The sequence below is a fragment of the Volvox carteri genome (genome assembly GCF_000143455.1).
Source record: "Volvox carteri f. nagariensis unplaced genomic scaffold VOLCAscaffold_1, whole genome shotgun sequence".
Lineage (NCBI taxonomy): Eukaryota > Viridiplantae > Chlorophyta > Chlorophyceae > Chlamydomonadales > Volvocaceae > Volvox > Volvox carteri.
Genome location: NW_003307545.1, coordinates 35,850 through 56,432, shown reverse-complemented (window position 1 = coordinate 56,432; position 20,583 = coordinate 35,850). Strand labels below are relative to the sequence as shown.

At 58.0% G+C, this 20,583-nt stretch overlaps 3 protein-coding genes across 3 annotated transcripts in view; 1 reads left to right on the top strand and 2 right to left on the bottom strand.

Annotated features, from left to right (window-relative positions):
- VOLCADRAFT_78597 (dynein heavy chain 7) overlaps positions 1-9,414 on the bottom strand; it is a gene marked incomplete at its 5' end in the record, with an annotated part of 30,264 nt that extends 20,850 nt beyond the window's left edge. The window contains 19 exons of the mRNA XM_002945565.1: positions 233-590; positions 907-1,088; positions 1,323-1,509; positions 1,710-1,867; positions 2,232-2,532; positions 3,280-3,378; positions 3,675-3,866; positions 3,993-4,169; positions 4,383-4,424; positions 4,672-4,808; positions 5,157-5,424; positions 5,900-6,190; positions 6,957-7,040; positions 7,269-7,534; positions 7,640-7,985; positions 8,127-8,154; positions 8,179-8,291; positions 8,644-8,900; positions 9,291-9,414. Of these exons, the coding sequence (XP_002945611.1) occupies positions 233-590; positions 907-1,088; positions 1,323-1,509; positions 1,710-1,867; positions 2,232-2,532; positions 3,280-3,378; positions 3,675-3,866; positions 3,993-4,169; positions 4,383-4,424; positions 4,672-4,808; positions 5,157-5,424; positions 5,900-6,190; positions 6,957-7,040; positions 7,269-7,534; positions 7,640-7,985; positions 8,127-8,154; positions 8,179-8,291; positions 8,644-8,900; positions 9,291-9,414 (3,610 nt within the window). The remainder of the gene's footprint in view (positions 1-232; positions 591-906; positions 1,089-1,322; positions 1,510-1,709; positions 1,868-2,231; positions 2,533-3,279; positions 3,379-3,674; positions 3,867-3,992; positions 4,170-4,382; positions 4,425-4,671; positions 4,809-5,156; positions 5,425-5,899; positions 6,191-6,956; positions 7,041-7,268; positions 7,535-7,639; positions 7,986-8,126; positions 8,155-8,178; positions 8,292-8,643; positions 8,901-9,290) is intronic.
- A 1,514-nt stretch (positions 9,415-10,928) lies between these two features.
- VOLCADRAFT_115568 (uncharacterized protein) lies at positions 10,929-12,129 on the bottom strand (the record flags this gene model as incomplete). Its single annotated transcript, XM_002945564.1, has 4 exons — positions 10,929-11,067; positions 11,585-11,708; positions 11,810-11,905; positions 11,989-12,129. Coding segments are annotated over 4 exons (500 nt in total), but the record flags the coding sequence as incomplete, so codon positions are not given.
- A 743-nt stretch (positions 12,130-12,872) lies between these two features.
- On the top strand, positions 12,873-19,736 carry VOLCADRAFT_102592 (uncharacterized protein; the record flags this gene model as incomplete). Its single annotated transcript, XM_002945931.1, has 12 exons — positions 12,873-12,901; positions 13,360-13,441; positions 13,855-14,028; positions 14,489-14,713; positions 15,551-15,682; positions 15,852-15,950; positions 16,182-16,472; positions 16,757-16,925; positions 17,378-17,553; positions 18,032-18,106; positions 18,415-18,637; positions 19,012-19,736. The coding sequence occupies 12 exons, from the start codon at positions 12,873-12,875 to the stop codon at positions 19,734-19,736; spliced, it is 2,400 nt and encodes a 799-aa protein (XP_002945977.1).
- Positions 19,737-20,583: the final 847 nt, after the last annotated feature.

Below are 20,583 nucleotides of genomic sequence, written 5' to 3'. Positions count from 1 at the left end.
TCGTTTGGATAAGACGCACATGACAAGATGGAAGAATGTCTTGGTGTGCGATGTCCTCGCCTACGCACGAGACACTGTTGGGGGCCTCTTTTTCTGCATTTTGCGCAATTTTGAGCTACCTTAAGGCATACCACGGATATCGCCCTGTCCCTGAGGCACTGGAGTCCCAAATGCTCATGCCTGGTCGGACCAGGTCAGCTGCCCCGTCCGTCCTGTCCTGTCGCATTCCTACCTGCGGGTCCCGCAGGCGCGCCGCCCAGCTTGAGGTGCAGTGCGCCTGTGAGCGTCAGGTAGCAGCGATCCGTCATGGGCGTCACCACCAGGCGCGGCTGCGCGCCCAGGTACTCGTATGCGTACACGAAGCGCGCATTGACCTGGCGCACAATTATGTCTTCGTTCTCAAAATAGTATCGCAGCTGCATTTGCCACTGGAAGCTGTTGATGTCTGTCACACGGCCTGAATGTAGCGCGTCCACGATGTCGCGCGCGTGAACGTCGATGGTGATGAGCGCGGCAATGATGCGACGGTGCAGTGATGACAGCTCGCCGCGTACCAGCTTGGTCAGGTCGGCCAGCTGCCGCACGTTGACCTGGCGGAGGGATTGGGGGACAATAAACGATGTCATGTTTAGTGGTCCGTGAAGTGAGAGGGAAGGGAACTGCGACCCCGGCAAAAGACCCAAACGCGAATGGCTCAGGGAAGTGAAGGTGGGAGTTGCCAGGAGTGATATGCAAGGAAAAAGAGGCCATGGAGAGCGAACAAAGAGGAGGAATGTTCTCCCACACCGTGCTATACAGATTCAAATCCACGACCTCCCCCAACAGCCCAGGATCGCTTAGATGCAATAGTCCTGCACAACTGATCTGGCTACGCACCCCGGGGCTGACATTAATCGTCCCCCTTACCGCTCTGTAATCCCCCATCGCGCCGACGGGGTCCACGCTGCGCAGCGCCTCCTCCACACCATGGCACCAAAACACCTGGCTGATAGCAATGACAAGCTGCGCCGGCTGCTTGAGCACCCATGCGGAACGCGCCTCTTCCGGGTAAGCCACCCAACCGGCCTTGGCCAGCTTCTTCAGGTTGGCTGCATGATTAATTGGGGAAAATGTGGTGGGATGTTACACCGGGTAAAGGCTATGGATGTGCGCAAAACATGCCAAGAGCAGACCAAGATGAAGCCTACCGTACCAGCTACCCAAGGCAGCATGCATGAGTGCAACACAGGTACACACGCTAGGCCTGGACCGACCCCCTCTCACGGCGCCATCTTCATTCGTGCCGCAACCTTTACCGCCAGGCACCCAGAGACGCGACTCACCAATCATGGCGCTCTCCACGTCGCCCAGCCACTTCTCCACATTGCCACGCGCCTTTGTGTTCTTTCCCAGGCTGACGCGCTCGCCCTCGCCTGAGATCATGGCATGGATGTCGATAGATTTGGGGTCGTCGCCAAAGTCCAGCCGACGGATGCCGTCGAAGCACTTGCCCATGTGCGGCTGCACAGCCTGCGGACGGAGGGAAAGAAACAGCACGCAAAACAAAACAGCTGATGACCCCGCAAAAAGGGAGAAGGTGACTGCCGTAGCTTTGGCCAGACGCCCACGGACGTGATTGCTCTGCTATGTCGTCGTCTGGTCTCCGGAACGCCTACTGGTGAAAGATACCCGGTCCTTTGCTCTTAAATCCCTATCCCACCAGGACTCACCTGCACGTTCTTGGTCTGCGCCAGGATCTCCAGCAGCTCGTCGTTGGACAGGAAGTAGAAGCGCGGGAAAGCCATGCGCTTGGTCTCCAGGTAGTCCTCCAGGTTCTTTTGAATTTTCTCCAGCGTCTCGTTGGCCTTCTGGAACGTCTCCAGCACGCCTGCACCGCGAGGAAGCAAAAAGTGGAGGTACCGGGGGCAGGCAGGGCGGCCGAGTGAGCATGAGCAAGATGTGAAGAGCAGGAATGTTGCAGGGGTGCAGTCACCGCCCGGGAGTTTACTGTCACCACCTCTCACTTCGTGGTAAAACTGCTTCACCAAGAACACGCGCTGCTTGTTCGGTGCGCAACTAGCAAGAGCCACGAAATTTCCACACTGCACGCCGTCTGCAAAGTTTATATCGTTGATAGCTCGGGCCCTGGTATCTTAGCTAGGGACGGCCTCAATTTGTTACACAAGGGCACACTCTATAGACGAAAAATGATTTTACAGACGATACCGCAAACGTGCCACAAACAAACTAACCGGGGTGCGTGCCCGCCATGAGCGCATTTGGCCTGTCCTTGGTCCGCCGCATGATCTCCCGCAGCTGCTTGTCCACCGCGAAAAACGCCTTTGCCTCCACTGGTAGCTGGCGCTGGATGTCGATAGCGGAGAAAATGGGCTCGAGGTACATCCACGCCTTCTGCACCGAGATCCACTCGTCCAGCGTGTCTGCAAAGAGCGTCAGCTGGCGTTCCACCTTCTCCACCTCCGGCCGAATGCCGGTCACGAAGCGGCTGGCCAGGATGGTGGACATGGTCACCATACTGTCTTCCAAGGCAATCTACGTCGGGAAAGGAGGACAGGGAAGTGAAGTAAGGTTAAGTCAAGATTAAGTCAAGATCCGAAAACGACTAAGCCGTAAGCCTAATCACAATTTCAGTGCGTGCGCTTGTGGAAAACCTACGACTTGGAACCCCAACCCCGACCGACAAAGAGGCGCCCCCTTGCTATATGCCAATCCCTCGCTCCCCGCGCCGCCGAGCCGCCTTGACGGCCTCCCTCACGCGCACGGACCTGGATGTCCTCGATGCCGCCCAGAATGAACACATCCTTGCTTTCCTTGTACGGCACCACGTTGAACTCCAAATCCACCCACTTGTTTTGCACCTGTGGGTGGAGATGGAGCAGGGTGGAAGCCCGAAAGCTGATTCAATATGTTCCTATCATTCGCAAGGATACGTTATGTGGTAGTGGTGGCGGCGAAGGGTGCCTGCTACATGGTAACTAAGCACGTTAGACACTGATAAGGACGAATCCCATTTTGCTCCCATTTTCGCTCCCATGGTGGCTCCCATTTTTGCTCCAGCTGTAACGAGCAAAAATATGAGAAGGCCAAGGAGATATCGACACCTTAAACGGCATCCAACCATGCGGCCCCTCTCAGCATGGATTCGATACCTTTCACCACTCTCTTGGATAATTCCTGCCTCCATGAGGCAGGCAAGCCACTCAGAAGGTTGACGCTGGATGACCAACTGGCCATTGGAAACCCGCCCCATCGCTACCCTCCATCCTTTCTAACTCGCACCTTTGCCAGCAGCTCCTCCAAGGCCATCTCCTGCGTGGCCTCCGTGGAGATGGTGGAGATGGAGTCCTTCCATACCTGCACCTTTGCATCGAGCAGAACCTGCAAACCAGATGAAGCAACACGGACAACATCAGCACGACGTGCACGGGGCCGCCATTGCCCAATCGGGACAGCTAAAAGGAGGCGCAGCGGTGCGAGACGGCAGACGATGCCACTCCAAAGCGCCGCAAGCGCCATCATAAGTTGCCGCGTTGAGATGAGGCTATTAACCATATACCAATCGGCCGGACATGCCTTTGGTTAGCCAAATGGACCCCGGGAGAGCGGGCCGGCGGAGCTTACTCCTCTACCGTCCTGCTGCTATGGCTAGGGCAAACCAGTACCGTCCATCCCACCTGTAGCGTGAAGCTGTTGTCGCGCACAATCTGCTGTCCGATGGTTTCGAAGATCTTGTTCCAATGGCGCTCCTTGAGGGCGCGGTTGCGCAGTGCGGAGACGACGGGCAGCAAGTTCCGGAAGTCGTCCACGGCGGCGCGGAACTTGGGCACCAGCTTGTTGGGTGGCAGCCCACGCTCCATCTTGTACACCTGCAACATTAGTTACAGCGCAGAGCAGGTAGGGGGGACTCGATTGCGTACGCTCTTGCATCGTAAGCACAGCCAGGCTGCAAAGCTCGTAAGGGCCGATCTGAAAGCCCTGAGGGCAACCCTCACCATCTTGTGGAACTTGTTGGTGGTCTCCTCGAGCACCTGCATGTCCAGCGACTCGAAATGCGTAGCGCACCAGATGTCGGTGATGGACTCCCACTCGGAGCGGCCCAGCCAAAGGTTGAGCTTGAGGTTGACCTCGTCGGCGGTGTCCGTGAGGTCCTCTGACTTTGCCTCCGGAACCTGCAACAAGGGCCAAGGCGAAGTCCAGGGCGTTAGACAACGTTAGAAAACCAAGTGGTCGGTGTTCGGCAGAGGAAGGGCAGGCCCCCCAGCAAGCTGCTAAAGCACAGCCGGAAAGGGGGCACAGAGACCGAACCTGAACCAGCAGCACGGTAGCACGCAGGGCACAAGTCCTATAACATCCTTTCTAGCAGGCCGACGGGCGATTCGTACCTTGAACAGCCGCTGGTACTTGTTGATACGCGCCGACTCGGCCTGTGAGCGCAGGAGTGGACAGGGGTCACAGGTATCAGTGCGCAAGACTGAACACAAGGCGAAATGATGACGCCAACAACCGCGCTCTCCCGAAGTCCAACCAATAGTACCCACATTCTCCAGATCTCCACGCTCCACGCAGCAAATAGGGCTGCCACGAACAACCGGACGGTTACCTTGCTAGGACCCAGCATAGTTGCGGCTAACCACCCTCGCCATGGCCTTTCCCCGCTGCGCCTGCCCTCACCATGAGCCTGTCCACTGCTTCCTTGAGCTGGTTCAGATACGCCACCACCTTGTCGTGCTCGCTTTCCTCGCTGAGTACCATCTCGTGCTGCGCCTCGTTGCGGATCTCTGTGACCTCCTTGCTGATGGCCTCGATGCCTGCGGCAGAATGGCAGCACCACGGTGTAAGGATGATGAAGGTGACAGCAATAATTGGGCTGTAATTAGGAATCCATGGGATACCGCCGCGTCAGAGCGCATAGCCTGAAGTTTAGCTGCACCAGGCGGCAGACGTGTGGAGACGTGTGGAGACCTTTGAGCAGTTCCAGGAGGCCATAAGGACGCGAAAGCCAAAACGAATGCAGGGCTGAGCGAGCTACCTCGCCTCGGCGCTTTTCCGTTCCTACGAGCAGATGGCTAAATGTTCCGTTCACCCATTTAGACTGCCGACACTCCCGTGGGAGGCATGCTGCTTCGTCGACGTGGGAAACGCCCAAGGTTGCTTACCCTGCTCCAGGTTGGCGCTGTACTTGGACACGTGGTCGTCCCGCGCGCCCTCCACCTCCTCCATCGTCGTCTTGAGCGTGTTGTAGGTGCTGTCCATGGTGGCATATGCGGCGCGGTCCATGGGCGACACCGGGATGTTGTACTCGTCAATGAGGCCATACAGGTCATGGATCTCGTTGCACGCAAAGTCGAGCCGCTTCTCCGACTCCCGGACCTCCCCAAGGAACTGCAGCTTTTCCACATATTCCTCCACAGCGCTGCTGGGGGCCTGTACAGTTGGCGGGGGATCAGGACAGTGGATTCAGACGTCAGTAAATTTGAAAAACTTGGAACATGCATCATTCTTTAATTGACACAAACAGGTGTTTATGAGGCGGATGATTGCGGATGGCTGCGCTGAACCACAGCCTGGGATATGAGCAGCTTCTGCAACGTTACTGAAAACCGGAAAGGGAGCGTTCGCTGGGAGAGTGTGCACTGCGTGATCTCTTGTTGTGAGGTTCCGGGCATCCGTATACTGGTATACGTATCCTTGCAGACTCGCACCGTGCCGCCAGAGGGCCGTCCCTCTCCTGTGAGTATCAGCTGGTGGTCGTGTGCATTGAACGATCCGGGGCCAGGCCATCTGACCAGATGACCTCTACAATCCATCATACATGCGACGCATGCACGCACATACACACACGCGCGGAAACCGTGCACGCCGTCGTACCACCCTCCCTCGAGCAAGGCCCCCGCCTGACCTGCAACCTGCTGAGCGCGTTCTGCACCGTGCTCATGAAGTCGTGGAACAGATCCGCCGCCAGTGCCGGGAGCATTGCGTGCATCTCCTCCAGGCAGCGCGTGGGGCTGGGGATGACCGCATCCTTGAAGTGTCCCACTGCAATACGCACGATGGACACATCGCGGTGCGGCAGAAGCGCCTCCATCTGCGCCTTCTGCTCCGCCAGCAGGTCCATCAGCTGCCGGAAGGTCGCCAGCGTGACGCGCTGCTGCTGTGGCGATGGCGAGGACGACGCCTCGCCGTCGACAGCCTCCTGCGTACCGTCGGCCTGCTGCTGTGGTTGTTGTTGCTGGTTGGCTGCAGGTTACGATACAAACATCCATGTTGCAAGTTACCAAACCGCCAACACCCCAGGCAAGGCAGGTTATTGCCAGGGGGCATAACGACATTGAACATAAACCGTACAACAGGAATCTATGCACGGGAAAGCTGACATGATGGCATCCTGTTTTATATGCCTGGAATGGACACTGCCGTGTATTAGGTAGCAAAAGCCCTGAAGGCTCTGGTGCACTAATCAGCACGCGATTCCCGCGGGCAAGGCGCCTGCCGTTGCCGTACGGGTCGGCGAGGGCGGCTATTGCCTGCGGCATGCGACGCGAATGTCTTGCAGGCGTGTGATAGGTTCGGAATGCTTGGCCGCTGTGGGTTGAGTTGGGCTTTGAAGTGGAATGCGGCTTCTCAATCTGTTGGTGCTAGCGGTTCCACGCCCATGCCTAGGACTGGACAAGCCAGGCTTGCACGCAGATGCGGTGTTGAAAACATCGGAGTCCGAAACTGGCTATTGCTGCACGGACACCCATGGCATCGTCCACGGTATTAGGGAGCAATGTTGAGTAGACCCAGGAACACCTGGGAACACCTGCACATTAGTCCAGGCGTCGAAGCCCTTCAAATGGGGCTGTTAAGCATAATAACGCACCGTCCGTGGTGCTGTCCTCGGTTGGCAGCACGTCGCCCTTGGCCTTGAACATCGGCGCGAGGCCGGGAATGTCCAGCGTGTTGTGGAACAGCACCATGTCGCGGTAGGGCAGGTAGCACTGCTTGTGGTCCTCGGCATGCTGGAACGCTTCCACCACGCTGTCGCGGACTGATACCACCTGCGAAAGGGCGATGCAGCGCCGATGGACTAAGGTTCGTAGTGAGACGCATGCAGGTAATCATGAAAGACGAATGGCACGATACTGCATAGTGCAATAGCTGGGAGGCAATTCGCGACTAGGACAGGACAGGAGACCTGAGAGGCATTGAGAACATGAGGATCCGCCACGTGGATGTTTATTTCTTGCAGTGCACAAAACACAACTCCGAAACCAAGCCCTCCCCACCATGTCGTCGTAGTTTTCGTTGGTGATGAGCTCCTGCAGCTCCGTGCCCGGTTCCACCTCGCCCGCCTTGTCGCCCATGACCACCGACATGAGCGTGCCGTCGCCGTACAGCCGCGTGATGCCGCACAAACTCTCCAGATAGTTTGCCATGATGCGCTGCATCTCCTCGAAAAACTCCTCTGGGTGGGGGTCATACAGCAAGTCCTCCTGATTTTCCGCCAACAGCAGCTCCAGCTGGAACAGCGCATCAGTTGCGGCGGGTGCTGCTGCTGCGATGACGCTGTCCTTGCTGCCTCCAGCACCGCCGTCAGTAGTAGTGCCACCGGCGCCGGCACTGAGGCTGCCAGGGGCGGCGGCGCCGTCCTTGCTACTCTTGCGTTCCGCGTCGGCTGCGGCCACGGCTGCCTCCGCTGCGTCCGCTGCCGCCGCGTCCATGTCCTGGAACAGCACCATGACGGGTCGTTTAGGGCGCGTGCTATCCAGCAACTCCCGTAGGGACTCTAGCAACACGCTGTGCAGCGTGTCGCAGACCATATAGTCGGCTAGACGAATGAAGTTGAGCAAGCGGCGCTGTTCGGAGCGGCGCGCCGCGGCAATGGTGTAGGCAAAGTCGGATTGGCCCTGCTCGCGGTCCTTCTCCGCCTCGGCGCGCGCCAAGAAGTTGCTATGCTGCGATTTTGCCAATTCTCCAGCGCGCTGCGACTCGTTTTCATCGTGCTTCTTGTTGAACTCGGCCAGCCGTTCTTCTAGCTTGTCGAGGTCATCCCTAGAGAGGGACGAGTTTAAAGGGCGTTCAGAAGAATGGCTGTAAAGAGGGGAATACTGGGCGATGGAACGATTGAGCTGAGGAGGTACGACTAAGAAAGACGATGGAAGTAGCGCCAAGCTGCATCAACCCCTCGAGATTTACCTGCACGCCTGCAGAACGGTCTGGAAGGTGTCTTCGTGGAATTGCCCAAGGCGGACCTCCACTGCTGCCTTGTGGTCACTTTGCGCCCCTACAAACTCGTCCAGCGTGTAGACCTGCAGGTAGCGAGTGCAGATGATGTAATTATGTCCGACCGATTGTAGGAGGTTCGGGCAAAACCACTTTGGCTATAGGATTCGAGGCGCAAGGCAAAGCCCAAGGGCAGCATAAGTTTTTCACCGTCCGTGAGCCGCGTCAGCGGGCCAAGCAAACAAGTACAATAGACCCATGCCCGCGATGACATCCACCCAAGCTGTTGTGCCAGCCCAACATCCCGACATGATTTTCAAGGCCCTCGTGCATGAGCGCGAAGGAACTGATTCTCAGTAAACTCAACGCCGCCTTAGCAACACAGAATACCCGTTGTTTTCGTGAACAATGCCATCCACGGTCAAACCCAAAACGCACCTTCACGGGTTCCACGTTGTGCATTCGCATGTGGCTGAGCTCGAAACACAGCCCGTGGAAGCGGCGCAGCGGCCCCTGGAATACGGGAGACAGCTGGAATAGGTTACGCTCCAGGGCTGCACGTGCTTTATGAAATTTGTGCTGGTTGACCGCTCGCTTCCACAGCCGGAAGGCCCGCCATAGCTTGTACAACCGGAAGATCTTCAGGTGCTTCAGCCGCGAGAAAAGGTGCAGTTCGCGCTCCCATTGCTCCAGGGCTGCAAGGACAGCCAGTGGGCCGGACAGGAGCAGCACCACAAGCATTGCTCGATGCGCGGAGCATGCAAGGGTGCCTGGGAAATAGCCGTTGGTAACAAGACATTCAGACTGCGGCAAAGACGCACTCCTTCCTGCTTGGACGACATACACATCCCATACCCAAGCTAGGTGCCATACACGTGAAGCCCTGTCGTGGCTCGTCCCTAGTCCCGTCACTGCACATCCGTATGTGGTGACCCGCTGGCCATGCTGACTGCTGCTGGCGACTGCGAACCTGGCACAGGCCGGACCGCTGGGCCGGGCATGGCTGTTGCTCCGGCAGCTTTTGCGCTAACGGACAAGCCAACGTCAACCGGCATAAGGGGGCTCAGCAATCGTTGCCTGCTTACTTGCGAAGTCGGAGGAAGTCCCGTCAAGGTAGTGCGTGATGCCACGAACTGACATGGTGTAGAAGTCACGCTGGTCGATAGCCGCGAACGGCACCACCTTGGGAGCAGGGTAGGGACAACACATGCGTCTCAGTGATTCGAAGGCGTCCATGCCAGATAAACGTTGTGTCCTAACTGGCCCCGTGCAAGTGCAGCTGGAACCGAGCTGCAAAAGACGAAAGGGCATAATGCCGGCCGCGACTGCCGGCTGTTATATCATGTCATTCTCGGAAAAGAACAGATCGGCGGATCTCGGGATCCCGTGATAGCCAGGATACTACACCGGCCCTGCATCCGGAATCGGTGATCCTACAAGCCCTGAAGCACGCCGTTACACGGGCCCCTCAGGATCACATCCCCAGCACCCCTCCCCGTGGTTTGTGCGCCCTACAACGCCCTACGGAATCTGCTGAACAGTTTGTGACCATCTACAACCCATCCCGTCGCGACGTTCGGCTCATGACCGCTGTAAGCGCCGCCATGGCAGCCCCAAACATTGGCCTGCACGGTCCAGCACCCAGCACTGTGCGCATGCAGCATTTTGGGACCCAAGCAGGGGGGCCCGTACCTCCAATGCGTACGGGTCGTATTCCGATGGGTTGCGGTCCATTCTCCGAAGGTACACGAAGTCCTCCGTGTTGGGATACTCCCGCAGCGTGTAAATGAGCCTGTGCGAAGCAGCAAGCATTATCCCAAGATCAGTGGCGTTTGGCCCCTCTGGTTTATCTTGACTTTTCAAGACAGGCAAGGCACGAAGTGACATTAACGCGGACCAAAGGATTCCCTGCAAGCATGGCTTGGATCGTGTCACCGGTGCCGCAGGTCTTGTTAGGTCCCTTGTGCCGTGGCGACGCGCAGCCCACGGCCTCGACGCTTGCCCGCCCGGCCTAGGGGACAGTGGGCCTGGTGGCAACCCCAGGCTATGTGAAAGATAGTGCGGACTTATCCCTAGCACGCAGCGTATTCCTTCTCGCTGTGTCCTTGCTGCCATGGACGCTCAGTGAAGCACCCACAGCACCTGCGCTGACCATAGATTGCTTGCTCGCCAAGAGAATGCGTCCCGGTCCTGAGTCAAGGCGCCTGCTGCTGCCAAGTTATGGCCAAGCATGCATGCCTTTCTACCAAATCTGGCGTGCGGAAAGCCAAGCGCTCCCGCTTTCCTGCCAAGGGACTGCCTCGGCGAATACTGCTGCTACACCTGGGGGAGTGCTGGTGCTATCTGTCTCTTGAGGGCATCATGCTGCTGGCCACGTTAAGGAGACCCCGCGCCGCCAGCCGCCTGTTCCCCCCCCCCCCCAAGTGGCTTGGCTCCGGCATGTGTTGCTGCTGCTGGCGACCAGCTGGCTTTCCAGCTGCGACCAGGCGCCTTGATGGTAGTAGTTAAGCATCCAATAGGCTGACCAGGGCTGGGTCCAGCACAAGCTGACAATCCATGGACCGTCCTCCACAAGCATTGCAGATCCAGAACCAGCCGGCTCTACAAGGCCCTGATATGTCCCTGGCCCTCAGGGGGACGTACCGGAAACCTCCCACCAACACAGGGCACCACTGTAGCCCTATCCGTGCCCAGATGTACACCAGCATACCAGCGTCACTTACTTGACGTAAGGCAAGCCCTCTCCAAGCTCTTGCTTGTTCGGAAGGCGCGCTGCGTGGCCATTCCCGTTTTCGCCTCGCGCCCGGCTGACCATGTCGGATGCTGTGACAGGTGGTCGGGGGGGCGAGGCTGCCATGTTCCCTGTTTCAGTGGAGGGAGGTTGGGGGACAGATAGCTTCACCCCAACCTTCTGAGACCGACACGGACACGCTCGTCCAGCAATGTTGGCGTGAAAAAGACTTTGGTAAACGGCTTGCGGATAGCGCACAGTCACAATTCACCCCACCATTACGGCCCTGGGTTCCGCATGTGCTGCCACATTGCGCAATGCGTGCGCTTGGCACTGGGAACCCAATGCTGTGAAGCTCAGTTCAAGCTGTTTTTTTTTCAAAAATCAGATGCAGTAGCTTCGTCCCTTTGCATTTTCGTATCGTATATGTTACATGTTGTACTGCCCGTTGGCCAGCAGCATGTGTTCCCCCGCAACGGTTCCGTCAGGGGGTTTGCAGTTAGGTGCCTTGGTACTTCAACAGGGCGCACAACTCCTAAACTGGCGGGTAAAGAAGCCCCATGGCTACGGTGTGGCCCAAGACCCAACAGCATGCTATAGTCCCCTCTGACCCAAATCCCGAAAGCCCCAGGGCCACGTGGACCTTACCGTCATCACGTCTGCGACCTGAGCCGCGCAGTGGCGGCGCCACTGCTGGGAGTGGTTTATCAAGCGGGGGAACATCCGTCTTCGGAGACTGTGGCGTCTGCTTAAGTTTTTCCAGTACCGGTGCCTGACTCAGGGAAGCCCGCCATGGGAACGGGAGATGGTGTTGCTGGTTGCTGCACGAGCTTCGGATGGAAACATGTGGCCCAAGGGCCCTGAGCAGCTTACCTTCTTCGCGCCCAGGGCATTTAGCGTGCTCCTAATCTGCTGTGCTTTCTCAAAGCCAGCAGTAGCCTCTAGCGGGGCCAAGGACCGCGTGGCGGACTGGGGGATGCAGCGATGAAACACATAAAAGTTACGGCCGCCTTCAGAAGTTATCCTGATTAAACCACATCCTTTTAGCGTACCATTTGCGCCGCTGCTTGCGCCTGGGCATACTTCTTCGCTGCCTTAGGTGCATGCACTCCAGAGGCGACCTTCGGCTGCAGGTACAGCGCATTTTTTAGTTGTCCAGGCTGCTGCTGCACGTCGTTATCCCTGGACGCCATATCTCCTCCGGGCCGTCCTTTGTCAGGTCGACCTCTTCACCGGTCCCGAGTTCCCGTTGACTCGCAATTTACTGAACATTGAATAATGTTCCTTGCAGGGCAATTTTCCCTGTCTACTAATTTAATTCTCCTTAACTTCAAGTCACATAGACGCGTTAAGCAAGCGCTGCTACAAGTAGTCACATAATCAAGGCACAGGATCACGTATGATTATATATTATAAATTGAAATTGTTTTGTGGAGTGTTGATGTTTCCGTTGGGAACCTAAGCTTCGAAGTCCGTGAGTGTGTGTTGGACCGAGTGACAACCAAATCTGAGGCCAACATGCACAACCAGCATATTGTAAAAAGACATATTTGCTGTAATACATCCTAATTTATTGACATCTTGCTTTTCACTAATCGAGGCAACTTTGTTTTCTAATGAGTTGCAATTTGCCGTGGCAGGCTTCAGCTTATGTATCTGTATCTGGTCATAAGATGACATGTGATGAAATGAAATGATTGACCTGCAAGGAAGAGGACCACGCGAAAGTTTAGGCACCTCAGAAGCAGAGCGACGCGCATGCAAGCGTAGGAGACATGTTTAAGGTAATACTGGCGACGCTGAATCACTGTTGTGACCATCTGACCAAGGGTTGACAGCTCATGTAGCCTTCGGACCTGCTCCCTTGCAGCTGCCTCTGCTTCAACCACAGCTGACAGGTCCAAATGGCATTGAAAAAAGGGAGAGCCAATCCGTTATGGCGCCCTTCGGAGGCGGTGGTTCCAGGTGAGGCTAACAGGCGGAACGCACCTAAAGGGTTAAAGGCTCCTGTGCCGCCAGCGACGAGCACAAAGTACCGTTGCCATCACTGGGCTTGTCCGGGATAGGACAGATCGCGGGGCCGCTGCCTGGACCGTCGCTGCACCAGCGGTGTGTGTGTGTGTGTGTGTGTGTGTGTTTGTGTGCGCGCGCGCATGCAAGCCATCACAGTGGACGAACGCGTTTGCCTTTGTGGGGCGGCTGTGCGCTTACGAGGATGCCCATGCGCTCATAGGTAGGGGGGTTAGCGTTCCTATCCTCCTGCAGGGGTGTAATAACCCTTCCTGGTACAATAATTCACACCCGTATCAGTCACCCGTATCACCCGTATCAGTCAATGCCACGCGCCATCTCGAACAGCAACCACCAGGGAATGGGTTACCAGTCAGGCGTGAGGATTTCAGGCTACGCACGGCGAATCGCAGGTCGGGCAAGGAGGCGGACTTGGCGGCTGCTGTGGCGGCGGCGCAGACCGCGTCATTTGATGTGCGCGGCTGGTCGCGGCAGGTACGCCGTGCCTGGAGCTTGCTGCTGGGCTGGGCATATTGTTTACGGAAAAGCGTAGACAATCATTGGTTACCGGGGTGAAGCTTGTATTCTGGCACGGCTCCGGAACGGCTGGCTAGGGCGGAACGGCTGGTGGGAGGGGTACTTGAGGCGATGCCTTGCCGGAGGGGAGTCCTGAGCGAAAGGAAAGCTTTGGATAGGTAAAAGTCGACTAACGCTGGTTCAGCAGGCATCCTTGGCAGTCGGGTGCCGGCGAAGGTGGCGCTTTCACTGCCCCGGCCAACGCTCGCTAACCGAACCAGCACGGCCACCATCTCAGCCGCCCTCTCGCTGCCCTACCCGCCCCGCCGGGCTGGCTCATGTGCACGCGGCCGCACATACTGTTCCATTCTGTGCCGCGACCACATCCACAGGCTAAGGAGATCACTTCTGACTTGACTGGCTCGGACAAGTACAAGAGCCTGGCGTTACATGCGGAGGTTAAGTTAGCGGAGGCGCTGGAGCGGTGTGAGAGGGTCAGCCCCGTCACCCGCAGCAGCAGTGGTGAGGAGCGGCCCAATAAGCTGCGGACCGCTGTGGCCTGTCAGGTGGGTTGCTAGCTGGCTGGTTACAGGAATTCTTGCGCGCCGGCAAGTGATAACGGATGGCTTTTTTGTCGGAGGCATACGCACCTTTGGGCCGTGTGGCGGGTGGGCCGGGTAACTTGCAAGCCAAGCCGTCTTGGCTTTGCGCCCTGGCGGCACAGTGGTGCCGGAGGGTGTGTGAGATGGCATGGAGGAAGCCGCGGCGGGGCCAGCATTGCACCGCTGCAACCAGGTTCCCTGGAGCCCCCCTGGGCTTCTCTAACGCAGCCTCGGCCCCGCGGGGACCGTTGCTCTGCCGTCCCCGCTTCATGCACGGGGTCGGCTGCATCGGCTGCTGATGCCCTGCCGACAGCTTGGACGAAAACTGGCCTCCTTGCGGCTTTCCTTTCACGGCCAGGTTTTGCATATTGTTATGATGTCTTGCTTATCAACGACGCTGGTTCGAAACCCGTGGTGGCCACAGCTGCTGGGCGAGTTTGCGGAGCTGTGCGGCCCCTTCTCTGGAGTGCTTATCACGCTTCGTGACGAACTCCTTAAGGCGGTTTATTCTTGGCATTACGCCTCGGAGCGCGGCGGCCTGTCTTTCGACCAACTGCCATGGTTTGCGGTTTCGGAAAGGCTGGAACGGGACAAGGAGGCCATGCTGGAGGAGCGCGAGGCTTTCAAGCAGCAGCTCCAGGAGCAGCAGGTAGGGGTGGGGCGTAGGAGGGAATTGAGGTGGATTTGAGTAAAAAGCTGAGGAGCCAGACTAGACCCGGACCAAGCGCGGCGGCGGTGCATTAGCGGGATACGGCGCGGTTCGAACGGAAGGTGCTGAAGTGTTTTGTGCGTGGCGAGGAGGGTGTGGAAAGAGAGATTCGGGATGGCTAGCATGATGGTCTAGGGTTGTTAGGAAATTGGGTTTTTTAGAGGGCGCGTGGGGGACGTGGTTGGGAAAGCAGAGTGGAACGTCCAGAATGGGCCAGCGACCAGCCGGCCGCCTAGGCGCCTGGATGAGGTTTTTATGAAGGACGCATATGGCATCATGATCGCCAAAGAATGCCATCAATAAAATGTTGTCAGCATCAATAAATAACGGTGTCGTTAGCAACAGCAGGAATGCCAGCAATTGCAGCTGCGGAGACCCGGAGGCTTCCTCTCCTACTCACCTTGCCATGTGCTTTGCCGTATGATGTGGCTTACGGCCTTTAGTGACGTGGGCTTTCTTTCGTCGCCGTCATGACGGATGGCGCACTACATGCTCTGCAGCCCAAGCAGATGCCCTGCATGTTTTTGTCACCTCCCAATCTGCGACGTACCGGAGCCCAGATGCCACCAGTTGCGGGCATGCGAGATCAGCACCGGTACTCCTGGCCAGCAAGCCGCAATACACAACCCCCTCTCGCAACCCCGTCTTTCTGCGTAGCTCGGAAAGCCTGTCCCATGGCTGCTGGGACAACATCAGTCGATGTTAAACTCTGACTTTGTTCATCATTCGCTCCAATCTGACCTTTCCCAACCTAATTTCTGCCCACCTCGACCACAGGAGGCTGTGGCGCGTATCGAGGATCAGATGAACGCGCTGCGGCGCGCCACGGAGGTGGCTCAGCTGGATGCGGCGACGCTGCGGTCTCACCTGGACCGGGTGATGGTCAGCGAGGAGTCCGCGAGGCTGGAGGTGCGCCGGGCCTGAGTGCACGACTCTACGAGTTGGACGGGCTGTTGGGTTGTTGTGGGCTGCTGTGTGCGGGCGTCCAGACGCGCGACCTAGTTCGCTGTTCCGCTGACACCGTACGAAACTCTGCGGCGAGCCCTCCTCCTGCTCACCCTGGCATCCTGTGCTGCAGGCCAAGACAGGCCGCGAAGAGCTCAAAAAGCTGCGCAAGGAGTACCTCAAGATGAAGGACGAGCTGGAGGCGGAGCGGGATGCGCACACCAAGCTGCAGGTGTGGATGGATAGGCAGGCAGAGAACGCAAGCCCGACGGGAATCGTGCTATCCATTGCGTGAGCCGCACAAGGGGAACTTCAGATCCGGCCATCCTAGGCGGGTCTGTACGTGAGTCTGAAGCGAGAGACTTCCAGCGTACAAGAGACTTCCATGCTGATACTGCACATGGCGGAAATCTGATGATGTGCAACATGACACACCGCACCACCACCTCGCGGCCCACTGCAGGAGCGACACGTTGAGCTGAAGGAGTTCTCGGCCGCCCGTATTGCTGAGCTGTCCGCTGCGCTGGCGGCGGCGGAAGTGGACGCGGTTGATGCCAGGCGGCTGGCGGAGAGCCGCATGCCGCCGGAGGTGTACGAGAAGCTGCAGGCAACGCTGGCGGATACGCAGTCGGAGTTGGAGCTGGCGCAGTCGCACATCCGGGACGTGGAGGCCGTCAACTCGAAATTAGCGCACCGGCTGGACGTCATGACACCGAGACCGGTGTGGCGCAAGATTGCGGAACACAACATTCAGGTGAGACGGCTACTGGCAGTGGACTGGCTGTTGCGCCGGTGTGGGGCTAGGGTTGGTGAGGCCTCTTGCATGGCTGGCCATGCCCACCGACGCGGCTGCCCGGCAGCCCGGCCATGCCCCGCGGCGGGCCCTGGAAACGGTTTAAGCGAACTAACAACTGGACCAGTTCTGCGATTTGGGTCACGTGCTCTCTCCACGTCTCGGCGTTCCCTCTTAACAGCGTTCCGTCATATCCGTGTCAACATCTCATTACCCTGATTCATGTACGTTTCCCTCTCCCGCAGCCCGGTCGCCGTACTGCGGAGCTGGTCCACAGAGTGGAGGAGAAGCTGGGCCGCTACGCCAATGAGCTAGAGGAGCTCAAGGCGCGACTCAACCTGGCGGCAGCGCTGCTGCAGCCTGACGCGGCGCCCACGGAGGTGCAACTGTCGTTGATCACGGAGGATTTAAACTGTGAGTGGCTTGGGCTGCAGGTTTTTGAGGGTTGCGATGTAAGGGCTGTGTCGTAGCCGCGGCGGAAGCGGCGACGCGACTGGGTCGGCTGGGCAGTGACCGAGTGTGGCAGAAGGGCGGACCACGGGCCGGGGCGCTTCGTGCATGAATATGTGCACGTCGCTGTTGTAGTCATCTGTCTGTGCAGTTGATGTGTCATGAAAAAGGGGAACGCAGCAAGGATGTTGCCTGTAAGGGCCACGTGTTTCTCTTCCATGACCACACAGGTAATTGTTAATGCCATGCCGCAGTGGAAGCGGTGGAATGGCAAGGCGTTGGTTCTGCATATCCCAAGCCTATGTCCCGTGCTTGAAAACGCGCTCGCAAAATGAGTGTATTGTACTGGAAGAGGAGTTGCTTTCATTAGGGCGTAATATTGGTTCCGTGTAATGTACTCCTGTTCACCTCGACAGATTTTTTGACGGAGGGCGCGGGCAGCACCACGGGGCCCACCTCCAACGGTCCCGCCGTAGCGGAGCCTTGCGGCCTGGCGCCCACGGTGCCTCGCTGCCTGCGCTGGCCGCAGCGAGTGACCCTGCAGACGTTGTCACAAGAGCAGACAGAGGCCATCGCCATGGCCATGTGGAAGGTACGGTATGGGGCAGTCGGAGGGCCATGCTGTAGAGTCCGCGAAGCCGGACGGTGCGGCGAAGCAACCAAAGCACACGCACAGTGGTTTGCTTTGGCACATTAATTATGCGTCGTGCATCGGCAAGACGGCTGGCGAGAATGAGGCTGGGACCAACGGGCGGGCGATGCCCCAATGGACAAACGCGGATGCCATGGCGGTCATGTTCTAGAATACTGAGGAGCTCTGTCCTGTGAGACAGAAGCGTAATAGGGCCCATTGCTTTCTAGGCGACATCACCACCATCACTCAAAAGCATGCCTTTCCGGCGCCGCACTCATGGAGGCCCGTCTATTCTGGTGGTACTTCTGATATTTTGTATTGATTCTGATATCTCGCACCCCTAGAATCTAAGACAAGCGCACTCATGACCATCGAATCACGTTCGCTATTTCCTTGCCTGTCCCCGTGTCCTCTTCGCCGGTCCTGCTGCTTGAAGGCTCGCCAAGCTATGGACGTGTCATCCTCATCGGGTACCTTGCAGTCCTTCGTGTACTACTATTTCAACCCCCAGGTGGGCACGACGTAAAAGGGCTGGCGACGGTAGCTTAGGGGCGAGGGGACCGGCGGTAGCGCTGGTAGCGGGCGCAACCCCTGGCTTCGAAAGGATGAAGATCGGATAGTTACTGCATTTTTCCTTATCCTATTGCGCATTCAGGTTGCTTGCTTAGGCAACGTCCCACGGGCCGGTCTTGCGCTTGTATGCTCTTTTGCCCATATGCAGCAAACCCCCGCGACGATCTATGGCCCACCCTGTCGAGCCCATTGCGGTTCACCTCACATAGGCTGTAACTTTCGTCTGCATGCTTTATCCTCGCTCAGGGTATGGCTACAGCCGACACCGCTCGCATGTGCTACAGCTTCTATTACGCTTGCTCCACATACGCCAAGTCCAGCGCAGTCGTACGGACGTTCTGGCTGGTGATGACAGGGCAGGTTTCGGAGGCAGCAGCGATCGATCAGCGCATCATGGTTTCAGGACTGACGGCGCTGCTGCACAGCCTGCCAGCCGTGAATGCCGCCGCTGGCGATTTGTTGGCTGCAGGTGAGTGCTCCTGCGGATATCCCTGGTGTTCTTGAGTGACTGTGCGGTGCACGAAGCGTAACTGGGGAAATAACCGTAGGAAGAAGGTGCCGGATGAATTGCGTTTAGCGAAAGCGATGAGCAAATGTACCGTAAACATTATGTCACGGGATCCCCGAAAGCCGCATAAGAGAAGTGGCGCACACAGCGTTAACCACCCTTTGCGCAATGTAACTCCTCGATCCTGATCCGCCGCAACCGCCATTGGACTGGTGTCTTGTGTAACAGCTATCCGGTGCATGCTAATTGGAGGAAAGAGATGAAAGCAGCTCCAACCCATCCCATTCCCGTGTATTCCAACGCTCCCCCTCGTCCCCTCGGACCTATCCCCCCAGAACGCATCCTGCACATCGAGGACGTATCCTCCGCCTTGGAGCGGCTCTTCCCCAACCGCCCCTCCTTCCGCATCAGCAAGCTGCGCGACGCCCTGCGCACCCAATTCGGCGGCGCCGAGACGGTGCGGCTGGAGGCCCTCCAGGCAGTGCTGGATTCGCACGGTCTGCATGCCCCACCTGCCTCCACCGCGTCCAGCACGGCCAAGGCGACGCGCTTCCGGCAGGAGCTGATTGGGTCCGGCAGCAAGGGCGGCGCGACTAGCGGCGGCAGCCATCCTGTGGGTCCGTTTATTTCAGTGCTGCTGGCACAGCATATTGACGAGATCCAGACGCTTTGCATGGAAGTAGCGACGCAGCTGGCGGATACGCCTGCGGTGGTGGATGCTACGGATGGTGAGCACGGCGACAACCCTGCGGAGGTGGTGGCGGTGGTGGAGAAGCTAGGTGCTCTGCTTGGCCCGAGCCGTGCAGCGGCGTGCGTCCTGGCGGCGCTGGGGTTCTCGACGGGCGATGGCAGCGGCAGCGGGCGGCGCAACAGCGCCGAGGGCGAGGATGTGAGCGGCAGCAGCGGGGATGACATTGTAATGCCCATGGGAGCGATCGTGGACTTGACCGACATGACAGCGTGGGTGCTACGACGTTGCCTGATTAAACCAGTGGGCAGCTACGACATCAGCGGGGCGATGCAATGGGCGCGCGAGGCGCTTGATGACGCCGGGAGCTGAGGCCGCGATGGCGTGGTTTTTGCAATAAGCGGCAGCAGCTTCAGCGGCTGAGGGGGCAACTGTAGCGGGTTTGTGCAGGTGCAGCATTGAGCCTCGCAGCGAGCAGGGCATTAATAAGCAAAGGGGACGGGGTAATTTTAGTGGGTTAAGGAGGTGGGGATGATCGCTGCGGGATATATGGTGAATTGCTATCCATGTATAGCGTGGAACAGTACTGAATAGACTATATAGATACTAGGCGCACAGGCATATTACGTTCCTGCTGGCGAGCTGCACGGCAGCTGCTGGTGCGATTCTGGTGGGGAGCATGCCAGGCAACGGACGCTGGAAATGCATGTCAGTGTTCCGGGTCACAAGCCTCGCGGGACGAGGAAGCATCTGCACGCGCAAGGCCGGGTTGCGGCCGCAGACACGTGTCGTTGGATGGTATCATGGCCGGCCGGCCGGCCAAGTGTGCACTGAGGAGGCGGTCCGCGTACTCCCTTGGGCCCATCCGGTCATCAGGATGTGACCGGCTGAATGTGGCTGTACGGGATTTCCTAATGAAGCAACATGCGTGTGTGCGTGAGATGATCATTCATGCGTCAGGATACAGATGGAGGGAGGGACGGCGGGCATGCTGAACCAATAAGAACCTTAAAAGCCGCAGTGTCGTCGAAGGCACGGTGGTGGGGCGCGCACGGGCGCCGCTAGCCGTTTGGAAACGTGCAGATAATGTTTTAGTCTGGCTTAGGGTCTCCAAGTACCCTAGGAGGCGTCTTGCGTTGCTTCTTGCATGTAACGGTGTGCTGGCTGCAGAATCCATGGGGGCGCCCCATGTTGCTGAACTGTGTGTCAAACCGCAACA